This window comes from Oncorhynchus tshawytscha, linkage group LG19 (assembly GCF_018296145.1).
Source record: "Oncorhynchus tshawytscha isolate Ot180627B linkage group LG19, Otsh_v2.0, whole genome shotgun sequence".
In the NCBI taxonomy this organism is placed as follows: Eukaryota; Metazoa; Chordata; class Actinopteri; order Salmoniformes; family Salmonidae; genus Oncorhynchus; species Oncorhynchus tshawytscha.
In genome coordinates, this window is record NC_056447.1 from 32,080,621 (window position 1) to 32,100,717 (window position 20,097).

General features: G+C 43.0%; 2 protein-coding genes across 3 annotated transcripts in view; one reads left to right on the forward strand and one right to left on the reverse strand.

The window, feature by feature from the left end:
* mapk8ip2 (mitogen-activated protein kinase 8 interacting protein 2) overlaps positions 1–20,097 on the forward strand; it is a 148,906-nt gene that overhangs the window by 35,246 nt on the left and 93,563 nt on the right. The window lies entirely within an intron of this gene.
* LOC121840072 (gastricsin-like) lies at positions 6,467–11,894 on the reverse strand. The gene is made up of 9 exons (XM_042301591.1): positions 11,786–11,894; positions 11,453–11,594; positions 11,043–11,160; positions 10,697–10,815; positions 10,337–10,536; positions 7,946–8,062; positions 7,655–7,802; positions 7,395–7,493; positions 6,467–7,214 (listed from the first exon to the last, which is right to left on the reverse strand). Exons 1-9 carry the CDS (start codon positions 11,839–11,841, stop codon positions 7,062–7,064), a joined length of 1,152 nt encoding a protein of 383 aa, XP_042157525.1. The 5' UTR covers positions 11,842–11,894; the 3' UTR covers positions 6,467–7,061.

Consider the following 20,097-nt stretch of genomic DNA (forward strand, 5'->3'; position numbering starts at 1 on the left):
AAAGCTGACCACGACTCCATTTTGTTGATCCCTGCCTACAGACAGAAACTAAAACAAGAAGCTCCCACGCTGAGGTCTGTTCAACCCTGGTCTGACCAAGCTGACTCCACACTCCAAGACTGCTTCCATCACGGGGACTGGGAGATGTTTCGTATTGCGTCAGACAACAACATTGACGAATACGCTGATTCGGTGTGCGAGTTCATTAGAACGTGCGTTGAAGATGTCGTTCCCATAGCAACGATTAAATCATTCCCTAACCAGAAACCTTGGATTGATGGCAGCATTTGTGTAAAACTGAAAGCTCGAACCACTGCTTTTAATCAGGGCAAGGTGTCTGGTGACATGACTGAATACAAACAGTGCAGCTATGCCCTCCGCAAGGCTATTAAACAAGCTAAGCGTCAGTACAGAGACACAGTAGAATCTCAATTCAACGGCTCAGACACGAGGCATGTGGCAGGGTCTACAGTCAATCACGGACTACAGGAAGAAATCCAGCCCAGTCACGGACCAGGATGTCTTGCTCCCAGGCAGACTAAATAACTTTTTTGCCCGCTTTGAGGACAATACAGTGCCACTGACACGGCCTGCAATGAAAACATGCGGTCTCTCCTTCACTGCAGCCGAGGTGAGTAAGACATTTAAACGTGTTAACCTTCGCAAGGCTGCAGGCCCAGACGGCATCCCCAGCCGCGCCCTCAGAGCATGCGCAGACCAGCTGGCCGGTGTGTTTACGGACATATTCAATCAATCCCTATACCAGTCTGCTGTTCCCACATGCTTCAAGAGGGCCACCATTGTTCCTGTTCCCAAGAAAGCTAAGGTAACTGAGCTAAACGACTACCGCCCCGTAGCACTCACATCCGTCATCATGAAGTGCTTTGAGAGACTAGTCAAGGACCATATCACCTCCACCCTACCTGACACCCTAGACCCACTCCAATTTGCTTACCGCCCAAATAGGTCCACAGACGATGCAATCTCAACCACACTGCACACTGCCCTAACCCATCTGGACAAGAGGAATACCTATGTGAGAATGCTGTTCATCGACTACAGCTCGGCATTCAACACCATAGTACCCTCCAAGCTCGTCATCAAGCTCGAGACCCTGGGTCTCGACCCCGCCCTATGCAACTGGGTACTGGACTTCCTGACTGGCCGCCCCCAGGTGGTGAGGGTAGGCAACAACATCTCCTCCCCGCTGATCCTCAACACTGGGGCCCCACAAGGGTGCGTTCTGAGCCCTCTCCTGTACTCCCTGTTCACCCACGACTGCGTGGCCACGCACGCCTCCAACTCAATCATCAAGTTTGCGGACGACACAACAGTGGTAGGCTTGATTACCAACAACGACGAGACGGCCTACAGGGAGGAGGTGAGGGCCCTCGGAGTGTGGTGTCAGGAAAACAACCTCACACTCAACGTCAACAAAACTAAGGAGATGATTGTGGACTTCAGGAAACAGCAGAGGGAACACCCCCTATCCACATCGATGGAACAGTAGTGGAGAGGGTAGCAAGTTTTAAGTTCCTCGGCGTACACATCACAGACAAACTGAATTGGTCCACTCACACAGACAGCATCGTGAAGAAGGCGCAGCAGCGCCTCTTCAACCTCAGGAGGCTGAAGAAATTCGGCTTGTCACCAAAAGCACTCACAAACTTCTAGAGATGCACAATCGAGAGCATCCTGGCGGGCTGTGTCACCGCCTGGTACGGCAATTGCTCTGCCCACAACCGTAAGGCTCTCCAGAGGGTAGTGAGGTCTGCACAACGCATCACCGGGGGCAAACTACCTGCCCTCCAGGGCACCTACACCACCCGATGTTACAGGAAGGCCATAAAGATCAAGGACATCAACCACCCGAGCCACTGCCTGTTCACCCCGCTATCATCCAGAAGGCGAGGTCAGTACAGATGCATCAAAGCTGGGACCGAGAGACTGAAAAACAGCTTCTATCTCAAGGCCATCAGACTGTTAAACAGCCACCACTAACATTGAGTGGCTGCTGCCAACACACTGACACTGACACTGACTCAACTCCAGCCACTTTAATAATGGGAATTGATGGGAAATGATGTAAATATATCACTAGCCACTTTAAACAATGCTACCTTATATAATGTTTACATACCCTACATTATTCATCTCATATGCATACGTATATACTGTACTCTATATCATCGACTGCATCCTTATGTAATACATGTATCACTAGCCACTTTAACTATGCCACTTTGTTTACATACTCATCTCATATGTATATACTGTACTCGATATCAGCTACTGTATCTTGCCTATGCTGCTCTGTACCATCACTCATTCATATATCCTTATGTACATATTCTTTATCCTCTTACACTGTGTATAAGACAGTAGTTTTGGAATTGTTAGTTAGATTACTTGTTGGTTATTACTGCACTGTCGGAACTAGAAGCACAAGCATTTCGCTACCTTCGCATTAACATCTGCTAACCATGTGTATGTGACAAATAAAATTTGATTTGATTTTGATTTGAAATTGCCCAAGCGTGTGTGTTTGACACGAGAGCCACTTTAATACCAGCTGAAAATGGAGTCCACAGTGTTATTGCTAATGGTATGTAGAAATACAATATGAGCTGATGTTTAGTCAACATGGGTGAAGTACTGTATACATACTGTATGTTTTAATTACACTCTATAGGGGACTTTCAGGCAGACATCACACCAGAATTGTACTATAATTCAGCAGCCATCAACTAAATAAACATTTGAAAAGATGTAGCAACATTTTGGTGTGAGAAAGATGAGGTAGAGAGAGAGAAATGATAAAGAAAGAGTGATGAAAGAGAGAGGAGATAGAGTTTACACCATTTCCCTTGTCTCTTAATTAAAAGTAAATATATTTGCAGTGGTGTAAAGTACTTAAGTAAAAGTACTTTAAAGTACTACTTAAGTAGTATTTTTGAAATATCTGTACTTTACTATTTATATTTTTGTCAGCTTTTAATTTTACTACATTACCAAAGAAAATGTACTTTTTACTCTTTACATTGTCCCTCACATCCAAAAGTTCTCGTTACATTTTTAATACTTAGCAGGACATGAAAATGGTCCAATTTACACACTTATCAAGAGAACATCTGTGGTCATCCATACTGCCTCTGATCTGACGGAATCACTAAATGTTTCGTTTGTAAATTATGCCTGAGTGTTGGAGTGCACCGCTGGTTATCCGTAAATACAAAAGACACAAAAATAGTTCGTCTGATTTTCCTAATTTAAGGAATTTGAAATTATTTAGTATTTTACTTTTGCTGTAGCTCAGTTGGTAGAGCATGGCGCTTGCAACGAGAAGGTTATGGGTTCTATTCCCATGAAGGAGCTCTATGAAATAAAGTATGAAAATGAATGACCTCATTACTGTAAATTGCTGCTAAATGACTAATCTCATCTTTTGATACTTAAGCATATTCTAGCAAGTACATTTACTTTTGTTTCTTAAATGTATTAAATGTACCAAATCCTTTTAGACTTTTACTGAAATTGTAAGGGGTGCTGATGGCAGGGAAGGCAGGAGAGCAGAACTTGGTGTATAGCCGGAGCAGTTTAATATATAAAACTAACGGCATACCAAACAACAAACACATGGGTGCATGGGTACAAAACCCGTAGCGCACCAGTAACACACAGCACGAGTACTTACAAATAAACAATTCCCAGCAAGGACATGGGGGAAACAGAGGGAACAGAAACAGCATGTAATTAGGGAATTGAAACCAGGTGTTACGGTTTTCTTCCGGTGAAAGAGAGGCGGACCAAAATTTAGCGTGGTTATTCATAAACATCTTTAATGAAAGATGAAAATACGAACAATTTACAAAAAAAAAAATAAACGTAATGTGAAAACCGACAACAGTCCTAACTGGTGCAAAACAGAGACGGGAACAATCACCCACGAAATACCCAAAGAATATGTCTGCCTAAATATGGTTCCCATTCAGAGAACACGATAAACACCTGCCTCTGATTGAGAACCACTCTAGGCAACCATAGACTTTCCTAGACAACACTACTAAACACAACCCCATAAATCTAATAAACCCTTAGACAAGACAAGACACATAAATCACCCATGTCACACCCTGGCCTGACCAAAATAATAAAGAAAACACAGAATAATAAGACCAGGGTGTGACACCAGGTTTGTGAAAACAAGACAAAACAAATGGAACATGAAAAATGGATCGACGATGGCTAGAAGACCGGTGACGTTGACCGCCGAACACTGCCCGTACAAGGAGAGGAACCGACTTCGGTAGAAGTCTGGACAGAAGTAGTATTTTACTGGGTGACTTAGATTAACTTGAGTCATTTTCCATTTTCTACTTTTACTCAAGTATGACTTTTGAGTACTTCTTCAACTGTTTATTTGTTTCAAAATGGCTCTGAAAGAGTGGAGATGTCCATTGTTTTTGGCTGTGTCATTGGAAATCCCCTAGTACTACTGCATAATAAGCACTTATTGTTAATCAGTAATACAGATATAAAGCACAATACACTGAGATATGAACACCTCTCCAAGGTCATGAATAACAATGTGCAGGGAAATACTTATCCAGATATTTACCAAGTTGTCTTTTTAATGTTAACATAATTGGAGATCTTTTATACACACACTGATACAGAAACAACAGTCCTGTAAAGTGCGCTCACCAAGGCCTGAATAGTTTATTTCAGAAAGGACTTCATATTTGATGACATACCAAATTCTGTCCTGCTGGTCAAGAGGTGTGTGTGTGTGTATATATGTGTGTGTGTGTGTGTGTGTGTGTGTGTGAACTAGTCATGATTGTTTATTTAGCACTGATTTTGTTACTGATTGAGCTTTGATAAGGTTTGCAGTTCTGCCCTGATTTAGACAGTTATCTAGCTTTACAATTCTAGCTTCACATATCTAGCTTCACCCCGATGTATTTTCTGACTTACCCTGCTTCACAGTGGCTCTATATACATCTGTACGAGGCCCTGTCTGGACTGTCCTGTCCTCACTAGAAAACCTGCAATGCAGCATTTCCCTCTGAGCCTCACACAGTCTCTTACTAATGGAGTAGAGAGCTGAGTAGAGAGCTGAGCCTCTGTTTGAACTAATGGACCACAGATATACAGATGTTTTATAGAAACTAAGAAAACAGGATGATGAGCTCATTTAAGCACTGTTGTGTCTGTAAACTGGGGACCTGAAAAAATAGAGAATAGTGCTGAACTCTTCTGTCTGCTTAGAGATCAATGCAATAAATGGAGGGTGTGTGAGTTATTGTGTCTTGTGTGTCTGGTGAATGAGGCAGACCCAGACAGTGACAGGCCATATCTCAGAGCAGGCTTCCCCAGGGTCAGAGCAATCTGTGTGGACATGAGTCAGAAAGATGCTCCCCTTTGAAGGGTGGAGGGGTCAGGTACATGAGGACTGGGGGTGAAATCACAAACTGGTGTGTGTCACAAATGTGTGTGTACGTGTGTGTGTCTCTGCTATCTCTGCTCCTGACAATCAGTTTAAGCGTGTGTGTGTGTGTGTGTGTGTGGAAACAAACAAAAACATGCACACACACCATTCCCTGAAATGAAATGTTGAAGCTTTCATTAAAGTCCCTTTCACAGGGAGGATCCTTAGGACTTAACAGATGGTGTAACATCTGCTTCCAACTTACACCCTCAAACACGTAGATCCCCCCCCTGAACGCAGCTCACTTTCCAGCTCACACTCTCAAACACATAGATCCCCTGAATGCAGCTCACTCTCCAGATCCCAACCACCTGAATTCTGATCACCTGTTCACACACCTGTATGTCATTACCCCACACTATTTCATTCAGTTCTTCACACCCCATCATTTTGAGGTATTGTTTGTTTTGTGACACACGTCTTTCGTAACTCTGTTTTTCCCGTGATTTTCTCCTCCCGTGTATGATAGATTTGCCTGCCTCACTAACAACGTCTTTTTGCCTATTCCCTCCCTGCCTGTACTTTAGCCTATCGGATTTCCTGTTATCAAACTATTGCCTGATCTCCCGGACTACGTTACTAGCCTTTTCACTGCCAGGTACTGTTGCCCTTTTGGACCCCCTGTGTATGACCTGCCTGCCCCTGGACCAAGCTACCTGCCTCCTCCAGTGGTCCTTTTCTATGCACACCTGCTGCGCCCTGCGCTTGAAACCAGCTCTCTGTCTCCCCTCGTGTTCATTACAGATGGCATATTTGACTTGATATTTAGTTATTACTGCCATTATGTAATAAATATTTCAATAGGTAAGATGTGTAGATGGTTGGATATATTTACAGGCTCCAATTGGGTAAAGCTGCTCTTGTTGTTTTTTGTTGCAGTTTCTGGTAACAGTCAGTGGTGAATGTGAGGTGTGATTTCATTCTTACAGGCATCATGAGCTTGATGTGTCAGATACAGTGATTCAAAACAAATACGATTATTGTGCACTTCAATAGTTTATTCAGTCTACATGGAAGCTAAACAAACACCAAATACATCCAGTCTTGAGATGATATGCATTTAAGTGTCAAATCATATTTTCATATTTCACCGTGTTTCTGTAAGTCATTTACTTTTTCACTCAGCATCATGATGAAATCAGCAACATGGCTGAACCTGTGTTCACATCCGATGTTGTCTGGGAACTAGGAGGTTGTCGTTGCAATGACAGAGTAGAAAGGAAACAACCTTACAGCTCAACTGAATATATTAGCAGATGTCATCTAACAAAGACCACAGCTTTAACCCAATGATGTCGATGCTTGCTTTAACCACACTGGACCAAAGCCAAACTGACCCACAGCGGTTGCCATGGGTAATATGTGTATTATAATGAGCAGAGTGGTTGCCATGGGTAATATGTGTTCTAAAATAACCAGAGTGGTTGTTATGAGTGATTCAGAATAGTTGCCATTGGTGATTGATGTTCTAGAATGGTCAGAGGTGGAATAGATTCTGTGTGAGGTTTGGGGTGGTAGACTTCTAAGAACGGTCGGTGTCTGTGTTGGTTTGCGGTCATGTTGGTCAGGTTTAGGCTGCGGTGGCAAAGCCCACTTGGTTGCCTGTGCGGTCGTAGACGGAGTAGTACTGCATGAGGAATACATCTCCCAAAATCCACAGGGGCTGTCCGTTCTGGGACGGCAGGTAGGTGGGGGTGATCCCCACGGAGCAGACCTGGTTGTTCTGGATAGAGAGGAGAACACGCATGTTGAGTGCAATACACACACAGGCAGATAAACACAAATGCACTACTGACACATGGCTTAGTCATGCACAAGGCTTAACCTAACATTATCCTAACATCAGTCATGGATGGTAACACACGGACAGACACACACAAACACACACGACACACTAACTTACCTGCTGAATGTATGCAGATGGCGGCAGGGGGAAGTTGACTCCATTGATGGTGAAGGTGAGAGTAGGCAGGCTGTTGATCTGGTTACAGTTCACTGTGTACTACATAAACAAACAATTCACAGACATGAGTGACACAAAACATCCCTGTACTGGTTTACTCTGGTCTGCACTGGTTTCCCCAACCTCTACTTTCTGGATTACACTGTTTTATGGTGTCAGTTAGTACTGGTCTGTTATGGTTTATAATGGCTTCCTGCTACCTGTCCGTACTGGTCCTGCTGGGCTCCAATGGACTGCATCAGCGTTCCCATGATCTGTGTCGGTGCAGTCAGCATGGAGGTGCCTGTATCCACGATGGCCTGGCAGCCCTGCCCACACCACCCTGTCTCCTGACCATTGATCTGGAACCTGGAGATGTACAAGGGTTAGTGTTAGACAGACAGACATTGACAGCGGCCTTAGACATTTTTCATCCCAGCTTTTCCAGTCTCTTGGTGGTTCTGATGTCAGTGTATGGTTAAGTATGTTTGGTTGGTGTGGTTGATCCTGACCCTTGGATGCCGATCTGCCAGTATGTCTGGGAGGTGACGGGAGTCCAGTAGATCTGACCCTGATACTTGGTGTTGTCCACTCCTCCGAACGACAGCTCACTGCCCTGCTGGCCGTCGCTGCACAGAAAAAGAGTTTTAAGTCATCTAACAGTTTTACAAATAGGCGGTTGGCAAGAAGATGGTTCACTCACAGAAGACACTTTTCTCCTCAAATCTTGTGCCTTATATCAGTGATATAGTTTCTGGAGCAGGAATAATGAATATAACATTGATTATGTACATAATTAATTAAGTAAGTACATTTTTAAAGTATATTTCCTGGTCAACTAGAAAGCGAACAAATTGGCTTACAGAAGGTTCTGTGATATCTGTGTATTTTATAATTAAATCTGGTAGTAGTACATTATATGTGTGGTAAGTAGTGGTAGGGGTACAAATGTCGGATCTTAACTTGATCATCACTTTTTTGTCACTGTTCATTTTCCTGCTGCATCAGGAAATACAAATGAGCCTTGTGGGTCCCTGTAAAAAGAGCAGTTGTCTTTCTGTCCATGCTGGGGCAGTCTATCAGGGCTTGCTTTTTAAATATCAAAATCCTCTCGCTCGCTGAAACGTTAGGTCTGGGTCAAATTACTGCAACATTCAAATGTACAAACATGTATCTGAAATGCAGTCATATACATAAACAACCATCGTTTGATATATAGCGTATTAACAGAAGATCGATATTGGTATCCACTAGACTATGAGAAGTTTCAAGTTTGTCCTAAGTTCAAAATTGAGTTAAATCGTGGGGTGAAGTGGGTTAGGGCTTCTGCCTTCAGCGAGCACGTATAACCCTACCATTCCCAGGTCATACGTTTCTGGCACAAATATTTCAATCCCCCCCCAATTTACTACATTTATTTACACATTTTAAAAATGGACAGTCTAAGGATATTTAACCCCCGATCTTAATTATAAATGACCATATCAGACACTTTTGGATAACATAAATAGGAAACCAATAAAATATTAAGTAAGGGCTGCACCAACATTAGTGTCGTGTCAATTCCCAACAGTGGATACTTTATTTCTATTGTATGGAATGCTTTTCAAATAGATAAATCACCCGTAGTCTGTTCAAAAGTACTCTTGTTCTGATTACAATACCAACCAGAGGGTGAACATATCTTGAAACACTTTGGTTGCAAGCAGGACTAAGGTAACACTGATATCGTGTTTTAGGGAACGGCAATGAAGTGTGACAACAGCTACTGTTTGTTCCCTGGCTGAGTTGATGAGCTGATTTGGGCCATCTGATTGACAGATGTAGGTCTGCTGTGGAACGATAAACCTTCCTCCAGGGTGGACGCTTGTCCGTGTTTTATAGTTCGGCTATGTATTATTTGTGATTATAGTTCTAGTCCTTGGTGTGAATTGGAAGCCTGTACTGTGTGCCTTTTCAATATTTCATTAAAGCTGTCAAGTTGTTCATACATTTGAGCCTATCGAAGACGATTTTGTTGACTCATTTTGCTTCCTGAACACATTTAAATAAATGCAATTAACTTGTTGGTCTAATGTCGTCTCAGGCTGGTCACTAGATCACTCGGCACTGGATGCAAACTCATGAGGTTCGGAGTGAGCTGCTTATGGCAGATCACAATGCTCTAGCGAGCGTTAAGAATATTCTGAATACTGATGATACATAGGCGCTTCATTTTGTTTTAAGCCTTCCCCAAACCATAGCCCTAAACTTAACTGAATTCATTCCTGAACTGTTAACCTTTGAGTTGTTTCTGTTTTAATCATGTAACCACGCAAAATGAATGTGTCAAAAATAGTCATTGATCCATGAGTCAAATTTGAATCCAATGCCGACTCTGACATATATGTGCCGGGGTCAGTGCCTGTAACCGCTGGATCACACAGGATTTGAGGAAAACAATGATTAATTCTGCCTATTGCTTTCCTTCAACATAGGCCGTCATTGAAAATAAGAATTTGTTCTTAACTGACTTGCCTAGTAAAATAAAGGTAAAATAAAAAAATATATATAATAAAACAGTTAATGTAAAACAACATATTTTCCCTAATGAAAATACATCTACCCCCTAAGAATATGGCCGTTTATTCTAATCCACGTAAGAATGAACACGAGACACGCCGTAGCCTTCACGTAGCCTACATAAGTTAGAATGTAGGTACGGTACTGCTTTGTGTATAAACACGCTTCCAGCTGCCCACTGGAACAGTTCTAAATCATTCTTCAGATATTCAAATCCTCCTTCTGCAGGATTATTTTCCTCTTGTGATGAAAGCAGTCCAATTAAGAGCTGACATCTGTAGTGGTATATGTGTGGTAAGTAGTGGTAGATATGTGGTATAAGTGATGGTAGGAGTACTGACCTGGTCAGGTAGAATGCAAATATGTTAGCCTGCAGAAGGTTCTGAGACATCATGTTGTCCATGACGGGAGTCTCTTGTCCGGCTGAGATGGAAGGGTAGGACAGGCCAAGGATACCATCAAACTGGGCCACAACAAAATTTTGACCTGGCTCGTTAGTACTCAGACCAATCTCCTGGTTGTTGATGACAATACCACCGACCTAAAGAGGTGACAAACAACACACACTCAGCATCATGGAAACACTTTGGTTTTATTAGAATGGAAGTACAGGTACTGTTGTGGCTTTTTACTGCATGTAGTGAAGAATAACTGTGGTAGAAGTAGTTAAGTATTTGTAAGGTTGTTATGGTGGGACTCACGTTGACGGTGTCGTATCCAAAGACTCCACTGAGACTGCCAGCTCCGTAGGGCAGGTAGAAAGTTTGCCCATTAGCTGAGTAGGTGGACGACTGCTGGGGGTTGAACTTTGTGTGGCTGTCTGCAGGAGGAAGGGACACAAACAACTTAAAGAGGAAATATACTGTCTACAATGTATTTATCTGGGAAGTGTGTAGAAGTGATATTGGACTTAAATATATCTGATAGTAGTAGAAGTACTGTTGTAGTAGTACAGTTAGTAACATTTACTGTTGAGGAAGTAGTAGTTAATTGATACACATAGTAGATAGTTGTAATATTGTCATGAAGCTATCCAGCTGTACTCACTGCAGGCCTGAGTGTTGCAGAGTACAGAGTCAACCCACAGGTTGGCAGAGCCAGTGTCAAACAACACCTGGAAGGACTGGGGGGGAGTACCGATGGTGATGGCTCCATAGTAGGTGGTCTGGAAAACACAACAGGGAAAGTATAGTTGACAAAAGAGGGGCTGCTAATACATTCATACAACAACACATCAGATCTAGAGTGGTTGGCGTGGTTTAGACTCTACTTCATGGAGTTAGACGTTATCTTGATGTGGTTGTTATCTAGTTAGACCTACAATTCACATTTTCTACGTTAGCCTACATCATAAAATTTCATTCTGGAATATGAAAATAGACTACCGTGGACATAGACAGGACATTGAGTAACATTCTAGATAGACCATAAGCTTGTGTATTATAGCATGTACGTACGTCGGCGTAGTTGTTGATGTACATGGTGGCGGAGCCAGCGAACTCGCTAGGAAAGTATTTGAGAGCGGGGTCTTGGTAGGGCAGGCGTTCTCCTTTCTCCATCATTCTCTCACGGATTGACTTATGCTTCACCAGAGGGATCCTAGGGTAACAAGAACACAGATACACTCAGATATGAAGTCGAACTCTGCAAATGCAAATAGGTAGAGAGAGCGACAAGGAGTTATCATTGACTATGAGAGATGAGAAAAGAACATTTGTGTTTTAGAATTTAGGAAAAAGAGCAACTGAAAATGTCACTGAAATTGTGAAAAATAAATAGTGAGTACTAACCTGTGGATTCCCTCAGCGAGCACAGCACATACCAGCACAATAACCAGACACTTCATGGTCACTCCTGAAATCACAACCAGTGGTGGATACACCTTAGCTTGGGTCAGGACTGATCTTATATACTGTACCAAACACACATATGTGCACACATGAATGCAAGCGGGTGTGATATGGGTACGCTTGAGTGTGTGTGTGTTCACATCCCTTATCAGACTTAAGGAGGTGACCATCAGCTTCTTTTTCCCCTGACTGCACATTCTCTATTCAGTGTGCAGGCAAGCCTCTACTCCTCTGTACCGATAGCAGCGTAAACCAAACATTACTATTAGTTTACTGAATCTTAAGGGAGATAACCAGATTAGATAAGATACAGGGCTCTATTTTAACAAACCAAAGGCAATGGTAAATCTTTTCGCTTACGGTAGCGCTATAGGTTCAGTGCAGTCAGAAGTGTTTTTGTTATTTTCAACCACAATTATGAGAAATCTCCAGACACAAACATTGGTAGTAGATTGGCCTTTACTGAAGAGCTCAGTGACCTGAAATGAAAATTCAATCCAATTTTATTGGTCACGTATACATATTTAGCAGATGTTATTGTGGGTGTAGTGAAACACATGTGTTCCTAGCTCCAACAGTGCAGAAGTATCTAACAGATCACAACATTACAAACTAATCTAAAAGTATTTAAAAAATGTCATTAAGAAATATATAAATATTAGATTGATCAATGTCGGAGTGGCATTGACTGAAATACAATTTAATACAGTATATACATATGAGCAAATCAAATTAGATTATTAAATCAAATTGTACATACACATGGTTAGCAGATGTTAATTCGAGTGTAGCGAAATGATTGTGCTTCCAATTTCGACCATGCAGTAATATCTAACAAGTAATCAAAAAATTCACAACAACAAAGGCATGAATAAGAAGATGTACACAATAATGTATGGATGAGCGATGGCCGAACAGCATAGGCATGATGCATTTGATTGTATAGAGTACAGTATATACGTATGAAATGAGTAATGTAGGGTATGTAAACATTATATAACGTAGCATTGTTTAAAGTGACTAGTGATATATTTATTACATCCAATTTTTTATTATTAAAGTGGCTAGAGATTTGAGTCAGTGTGTTGGCAGCAACCACTTAATGTTAGTGATGGCTGTTTAACAGTCGGATGGCCTTGAGATAGAAGCTGTTTTTCAGTCTCTCGGTTCCAGCTTTGATTCACCTGTACTGACCACACCTTCTGTATGATAGAGGGGTGAACAGGCCTTGGCTTGGATGGTTGTTGTCTTTGATTATCTTTTGGCCTTGCTGTGACATCAGCTGCTGTAGGTGTCCTGGAGGGCAGGTTGTTTGCCCCAGTGATGCATTGTGAAGACCACACCACCCTCTGGAGAGCCCTGAGGTTCCCGGGCGGTGCATTTGCCATAGCATGCGGTGATACAGCCTAACAGGATGTTCTCAATTGTGCATCTGTAAAAGTTTGAGGGTTTTAGGGGTCAAGACAAATGTATTCAGCCTCCAGAGGTTGAGGAGGCACTGTTGCACCTTCTTCACCACACTGTCTGTGGGTGGACCATTTCCACCTTCTCCACTGCTGTTCCATCGATGTGGATAGGGGCATGCTCACTCTGCTGTTTCCTGATGTCCACGATCACCTCCTTTATTTTGTTGACGTTGAGGTAGAGGTTATTTTCCTGGCACCACTCCACCATGGCTCTCACCTCCTCCATGTAGGCTGTCTCATCATTGTTGATAATCAGGCCTACTACTTTTGTGTCGTCTGCACACTTGATGATTGAGTTGGAGGCGAGTGTGGCCACACAGTCATTGATAAACAGGGAGTACAGGAGGGGGCTGAGCATGCACCCATGTAGGGTCCCTGTGTTGAGGATCAGCGAAGTGGAGGTGTTGTTTCCTACCTTCACCACCTAGGGGCGGCCCATCCTGAAGTCCAGGACCTAGTTGCACAGGGCGGGGTTCAGACCCAGGGCCCCGAACTTAATGATAAGCTCGGAGGGTACTATGGTGTTGAAGGCAGAGCTATAGTCAATGAACAGCATTCTTACATAGATATTCCTCTTGTCCAGATGGGATAGGGTAGTGTGCAGTGTGATGGTGATGACATCATCTGTGGATCTAGTAGCAATTTGACGTGGGTCTATGGTCTATGGTGTGAGGTGATATAATCCTTAACTAGTCTCTCAAAGCACTTCATGATGACAGAAGTGAGTGCTAAAAGGTTATAATAATTTAATTGAGTTACCTTTGCTTTCTTGGGTACAGGAACAGTGGTGGACGTCTTGAAGCAAGTGGGGACATCAGACTAGGATAGGGAGAGATTGAATATGTCCGTTAACATTCCAGCCAGCTGATCTGTGCATGCTCTGAGGACACGGCTAGGGATGCCTTTTCTGGGTCGCAGCTTAGCTTAAATGTCTTACTCACGTCGGCCACGGTGAAGCAGAGCCCACTGTCCTCGGTAGTGGGCCAAGTCGGTGGCACTGTGTTATCCTCAAAGCGGGCGAAGAAGGTGTTTAGCTCTTCCGGATGCAAGACGTCGGTGTCTGCAATATGGCTTGTTTTCTCTTTGTGGTCCGTGATTGTCTGTAGCCACATATGTCTCGTGTCTGAGCCGTTGAATTGCAACTCCACTTTGTCTCTTTACTGTTGGTAGAACTTTGGCAGCGTTTTACTCAGTTTTTACTCAATATTAGCAAGTAATAAACTCTGAAGCGGTGGATGGTGTGCACGCCTCCTGAGTCAGACTTGAAGTCCACTCTGAATACTTTTCCTCCGCTGGTGGTGTTTTGGAGCAGCCTCAAGCAGCTCAAGTGAGCAAAGTGAAACGACAGTCCATCATTACTTTCGGACGTGAAGGTCAGTCAATCCAAAACATTTCAAGTTTCTTCAAGTGAAGTTGCAAAAACCATCAAGCGCCTAGCGCTGTTAAACAGCCATCAATAACACAGAGATGCTGCTACCTACATACAGACTCTAATCATTGGCCACTTTAATAAATGGATCAGTAGTCACTTTCAATAATGCCACTTACATATCTTACATTTCTCATTTCATATGTATATACTGTATTTTATACCATCTATTGCATCTTGCCTATGCCGCTTTATCATCGCTCATCCATATTATTTATATATATATATATTTTTTCCTAAACTTTTTATAGATTATAGATTTTCATATTTAACAACAAAAACAGTGCAACCCCATCCCGTACACTTCCCCCCTCCTATCTTCCACTCCCCCCCTCTCTCCCACCCTCTACTTGTTTGACCCAAGTTAAAAATGTTAAAGGCAATGCCAATCAAATACTAATTGAGTGCATTTAAACTTCTGACCCAATGGGAATGTGATGAAAGAAATAAAAGCTGAATTAAATCATTCTCTCTACTATTATTCTGACAGTTCACATTCTTAAAATGAAATGGTGATCCTAACTGACCTAAGACAGGGAATCTTTACTTGGATTAAATCTCAGGAATTGTGAAAAACTGAGTTTAAATGTATTTGCCTAAAGGTGTATGTAAACTTCTGTCTTCAACTGTAAATCCTTCAGAGAGTAACAGACACATCTCAACATCAACTGTTAAGAGGAGACTGTGTGAATCAGGCCTTCATGGTCAAATTGCTGCAAAGAAACCACTACTGAAGGACACCAATAAGAAGAAGAGACATGCTTGGGCCAAAAAACACGAGCAATGGACATTAGACCGTTTGAAATTTGTCCTTTGGTGTGATAAGTCCTAATTTGAGACTTTTGGTTCCAACCGCCGTGTCTTTGTGAGACGCAGAGTAGGTGAACGGATGATCTCCGCAAGTGTGGTTCCCACCGTAAAGCGTGGAGGAGGTGTGATGGTGTGGGGGTGCTTTGCTGGTGACATAGTCAGTGATTTATTTTCAATTCAAGGCACACTTAACCAGCTTGGCTTCAACAGCATTCCGCAGTGATATGCCAACCCATCTGGTTTGCGCTTAGTGTGACTATCATTTATTTTTCTACAGGAAAATGACCCAAAACACATCTCCAGGTGGTGTAAGGGCTATTTGAGCAAGGAGAGTGATGGAGTCCTGCATCAATCACCCACAATCACCTGACCTCAACCCAATTGAGATGGTTTGGGATGAGTTGGACCACAGAGTAAAGGGAAGCAGCCAACATGTTCTCAGCATATGTGGGAACTCCTTCAAGACTTTTGGAAAAGCATTCCTCATGGAGCTGGTTGAGAGAATGCCAAGAGTGTGCAAAGCTGTCATCAAGGCAAAGGGTGGAGAACGTAAATTCTAAAATATATTTTTGTTATACGATTCCATATTTGTTTTTTCATAGAATAATAGTGAAGACATCAAAACTAAGTTGTAGAAAATAGTAAAAATAAAGCAACGAGTAGGTGTGTCCAAACTGGTACGGTATATGTCTACCGTGTTGGCTTGGGTTTGATTCCTGCCCACACCCTTTTGACACAAGTAACTCAATCCCCACGATTGACTTTGTTTTGTTACACATTTCAAATATGGACAGTCTAGGATGTTGTACCCCGATCTTGATAAGAAATGACCATACCAGGGACTTTTTGATACCATAAATAGGAAACAAATAATATAATAACAGTAGGCTACACCAACATTAGTTTACATTCATACAAATTGTTGGGAAATTGCCACAGGAGATTTGCCGTGGTAAACCAGGAAAGATGATTTCGTTGAGCTCGGACACTATTCTTTACTATGTACAACAACACTTTTCTTTGATGTGTAAATTATCAGAGAATTCGTTTAACATCCATATTTGAACTTCTCCAGAAATAGCCGAAGATATTGCGTTGTATTCGAGCCATGTCCGTTCTCAACATAAACTCATGGATGGTGAATCTTTCTAATAAGTTTGGTTTTTAATCAAATTAAACGAAAAACAATGAATCTGTTTTTAAAACAGCAATGTTTCTTAAAAGGATTGGGTCAAAAACACTATCATGAATCAAATGTCTTGTTTCTATGAGCATAAGGCAATGTGTACACATGTAGGACTAAGGGCTCTTTGACCTGAGGCATGGATGTTTTTACTATCTATTGAACACAGTTTATTAAATAGTATACAGTAACCCTTAATAGGCCTAGTTAAACCAAACATGTAGCCAATGTGGTTTTTGTTATTGACTTTAACATGGAAATATTTGTCTACACACATTGCATTCACATTTCTTAAATGTACTGCATATTCGAGCCATGAACGATTGGACAATGCCAAACGTTAAACTCTATAATAACATTAGCCTACCATCACCATTTCTATAAACTGTTAGTGACCTTGACATTTGAAAGGTAAACAAACCGGTCAATAGCCGAGGCTACCAAGGACAGCGATCAGAAAAATACTGTCCAATATAAAGAAAAACGTGAATGTCTGACTGTTTTGCTGCTCATTATATTTGAATAAGGTTATAGGCTACTGATGAATAAGGTTATAGGCTACTGATTAGGCTACTGATTAGGCTACTGTGCGCCTCTTCTAGCAAAATCAATGCCATAACCAACTGCGTTACTGCCAAGACCAGCGACCAGTTAGTATTGAATATCATCAGTAGCACTGCTGGGAATTGGCACTTTGGCACACATTTTTAAAGACACACCTACAATATTTCCACCCCTCCCCCAGCATAAGCAAGCTGATATAAGAAAGGTAAGTTACTGGCGCCAGGGTTACAAAATAGCAGAGCGCTGGCTTTTACATGTTTTACATGCCGCCCCCCTTCCGGAAAAGCTGACCACGACTCCATTTTGTTGATCCCTGCCTACAGACAGAAACTAAAACAAGAAGCTCCCACGCTGAGGTCTGTTCAACCCTGGTCTGACCAAGCTGACTCCACACTCCAAGACTGCTTCCATCACGGGGACTGGGAGATGTTTCGTATTGCGTCAGACAACAACATTGACGAATACGCTGATTCGGTGTGCGAGTTCATTAGAACGTGCGTTGAAGATGTCGTTCCCATAGCAACGATTAAATCATTCCCTAACCAGAAACCTTGGATTGATGGCAGCATTTGTGTAAAACTGAAAGCTCGAACCACTGCTTTTAATCAGGGCAAGGTGTCTGGTGACATGACTGAATACAAACAGTGCAGCTATGCCCTCCGCAAGGCTATTAAACAAGCTAAGCGTCAGTACAGAGACACAGTAGAATCTCAATTCAACGGCTCAGACACGAGGCATGTGGCAGGGTCTACAGTCAATCACGGACTACAGGAAGAAATCCAGCCCAGTCACGGACCAGGATGTCTTGCTCCCAGGCAGACTAAATAACTTTTTTGCCCGCTTTGAGGACAATACAGTGCCACTGACACGGCCTGCAATGAAAACATGCGGTCTCTCCTTCACTGCAGCCGAGGTGAGTAAGACATTTAAACGTGTTAACCTTCGCAAGGCTGCAGGCCCAGACGGCATCCCCAGCCGCGCCCTCAGAGCATGCGCAGACCAGCTGGCCGGTGTGTTTACGGACATATTCAATCAATCCCTATACCAGTCTGCTGTTCCCACATGCTTCAAGAGGGCCACCATTGTTCCTGTTCCCAAGAAAGCTAAGGTAACTGAGCTAAACGACTACCGCCCCGTAGCACTCACATCCGTCATCATGAAGTGCTTTGAGAGACTAGTCAAGGACCATATCACCTCCACCCTACCTGACACCCTAGACCCACTCCAATTTGCTTACCGCCCAAATAGGTCCACAGACGATGCAATCTCAACCACACTGCACACTGCCCTAACCCATCTGGACAAGAGGAATACCTATGTGAGAATGCTGTTCATCGACTACAGCTCGGCATTCAACACCATAGTACCCTCCAAGCTCGTCATCAAGCTCGAGACCCTGGGTCTCGACCCCGCCCTATGCAACTGGGTACTGGACTTCCTGACTGGCCGCCCCCAGGTGGTGAGGGTAGGCAACAACATCTCCTCCCCGCTGATCCTCAACACTGGGGCCCCACAAGGGTGCGTTCTGAGCCCTCTCCTGTACTCCCTGTTCACCCACGACTGCGTGGCCACGCACGCCTCCAACTCAATCATCAAGTTTGCGGACGACACAACAGTGGTAGGCTTGATTACCAACAACGACGAGACGGCCTACAGGGAGGAGGTGAGGGCCCTCGGAGTGTGGTGTCAGGAAAACAACCTCACACTCAACGTCAACAAAACTAAGGAGATGATTGTGGACTTCAGGAAACAGCAGAGGGAACACCCCCTATCCACATCGATGGAACAGTAGTGGAGAGGGTAGCAAGTTTTAAGTTCCTCGGCGTACACATCACAGACAAACTGAATTGGTCCACTCACACAGACAGCATCGTGAAGAAGGCGCAGCAGCGCCTTTCAACCTCAGGAGGCTGAAGAAATTCGGCTTGTCACCAAAAGCACTCACAAACTTCTAGAGATGCACAATCGAGAGCATCCTGGCGGGCTGTGTCACCGCCTGGTACGGCAATTGCTCTGCCCACAACCGTAAGGCTCTCCAGAGGGTAGTGAGGTCTGCACAACGCATCACCGGGGGCAAACTACCTGCCCTCCAGGGCACCTACACCACCCGATGTTACAGGAAGGCCATAAAGATCAAGGACATCAACCACCCGAGCCACTGCCTGTTCACCCCGCTATCATCCAGAAGGCGAGGTCAGTACAGATGCATCAAAGCTGGGACCGAGAGACTGAAAAACAGCTTCTATCTCAAGGCCATCAGACTGTTAAACAGCCACCACTAACATTGAGTGGCTGCTGCCAACACACTGACACTGACACTGACTCAACTCCAGCCACTTTAATAATGGGAATTGATGGGAAATGATGTAAATATATCACTAGCCACTTTAAACAATGCTACCTTATATAATGTTTACATACCCTACATTATTCATCTCATATGCATACGTATATACTGTACTCTATATCATCGACTGCATCCTTATGTAATACATGTATCACTAGCCACTTTAACTATGCCACTTTGTTTACATACTCATCTCATATGTATATACTGTACTCGATATCAGCTACTGTATCTTGCCTATGCTGCTCTGTACCATCACTCATTCATATATCCTTATGTACATATTCTTTATCCTCTTACACTGTGTATAAGACAGTAGTTTTGGAATTGTTAGTTAGATTACTTGTTGGTTATTACTGCACTGTCGGAACTAGAAGCACAAGCATTTCGCTACCTTCGCATTAACATCTGCTAACCATGTGTATGTGACAAATAAAATTTGATTTGATTTTG

Coding starts and splice junctions, on each gene's coding strand:
- LOC121840072 (XM_042301591.1), bottom strand. CDS start 11,841: ATGAAGTGTCTGGTTATTGTGCTGGTATGTGCTGTGCTCGCTGAGGGA. Junction 7,803..7,945: donor TGGCAGATCGGCATCCAAGG/GTCAGGATCAAC, acceptor GTACATCTCCAG/GTTCCAGATCAATGGTCAGG. Junction 7,215..7,394: donor CATCTGCATACATTCAGCAG/GTAAGTTAGTGT, acceptor CTCTCTATCCAG/AACAACCAGGTCTGCTCCGT.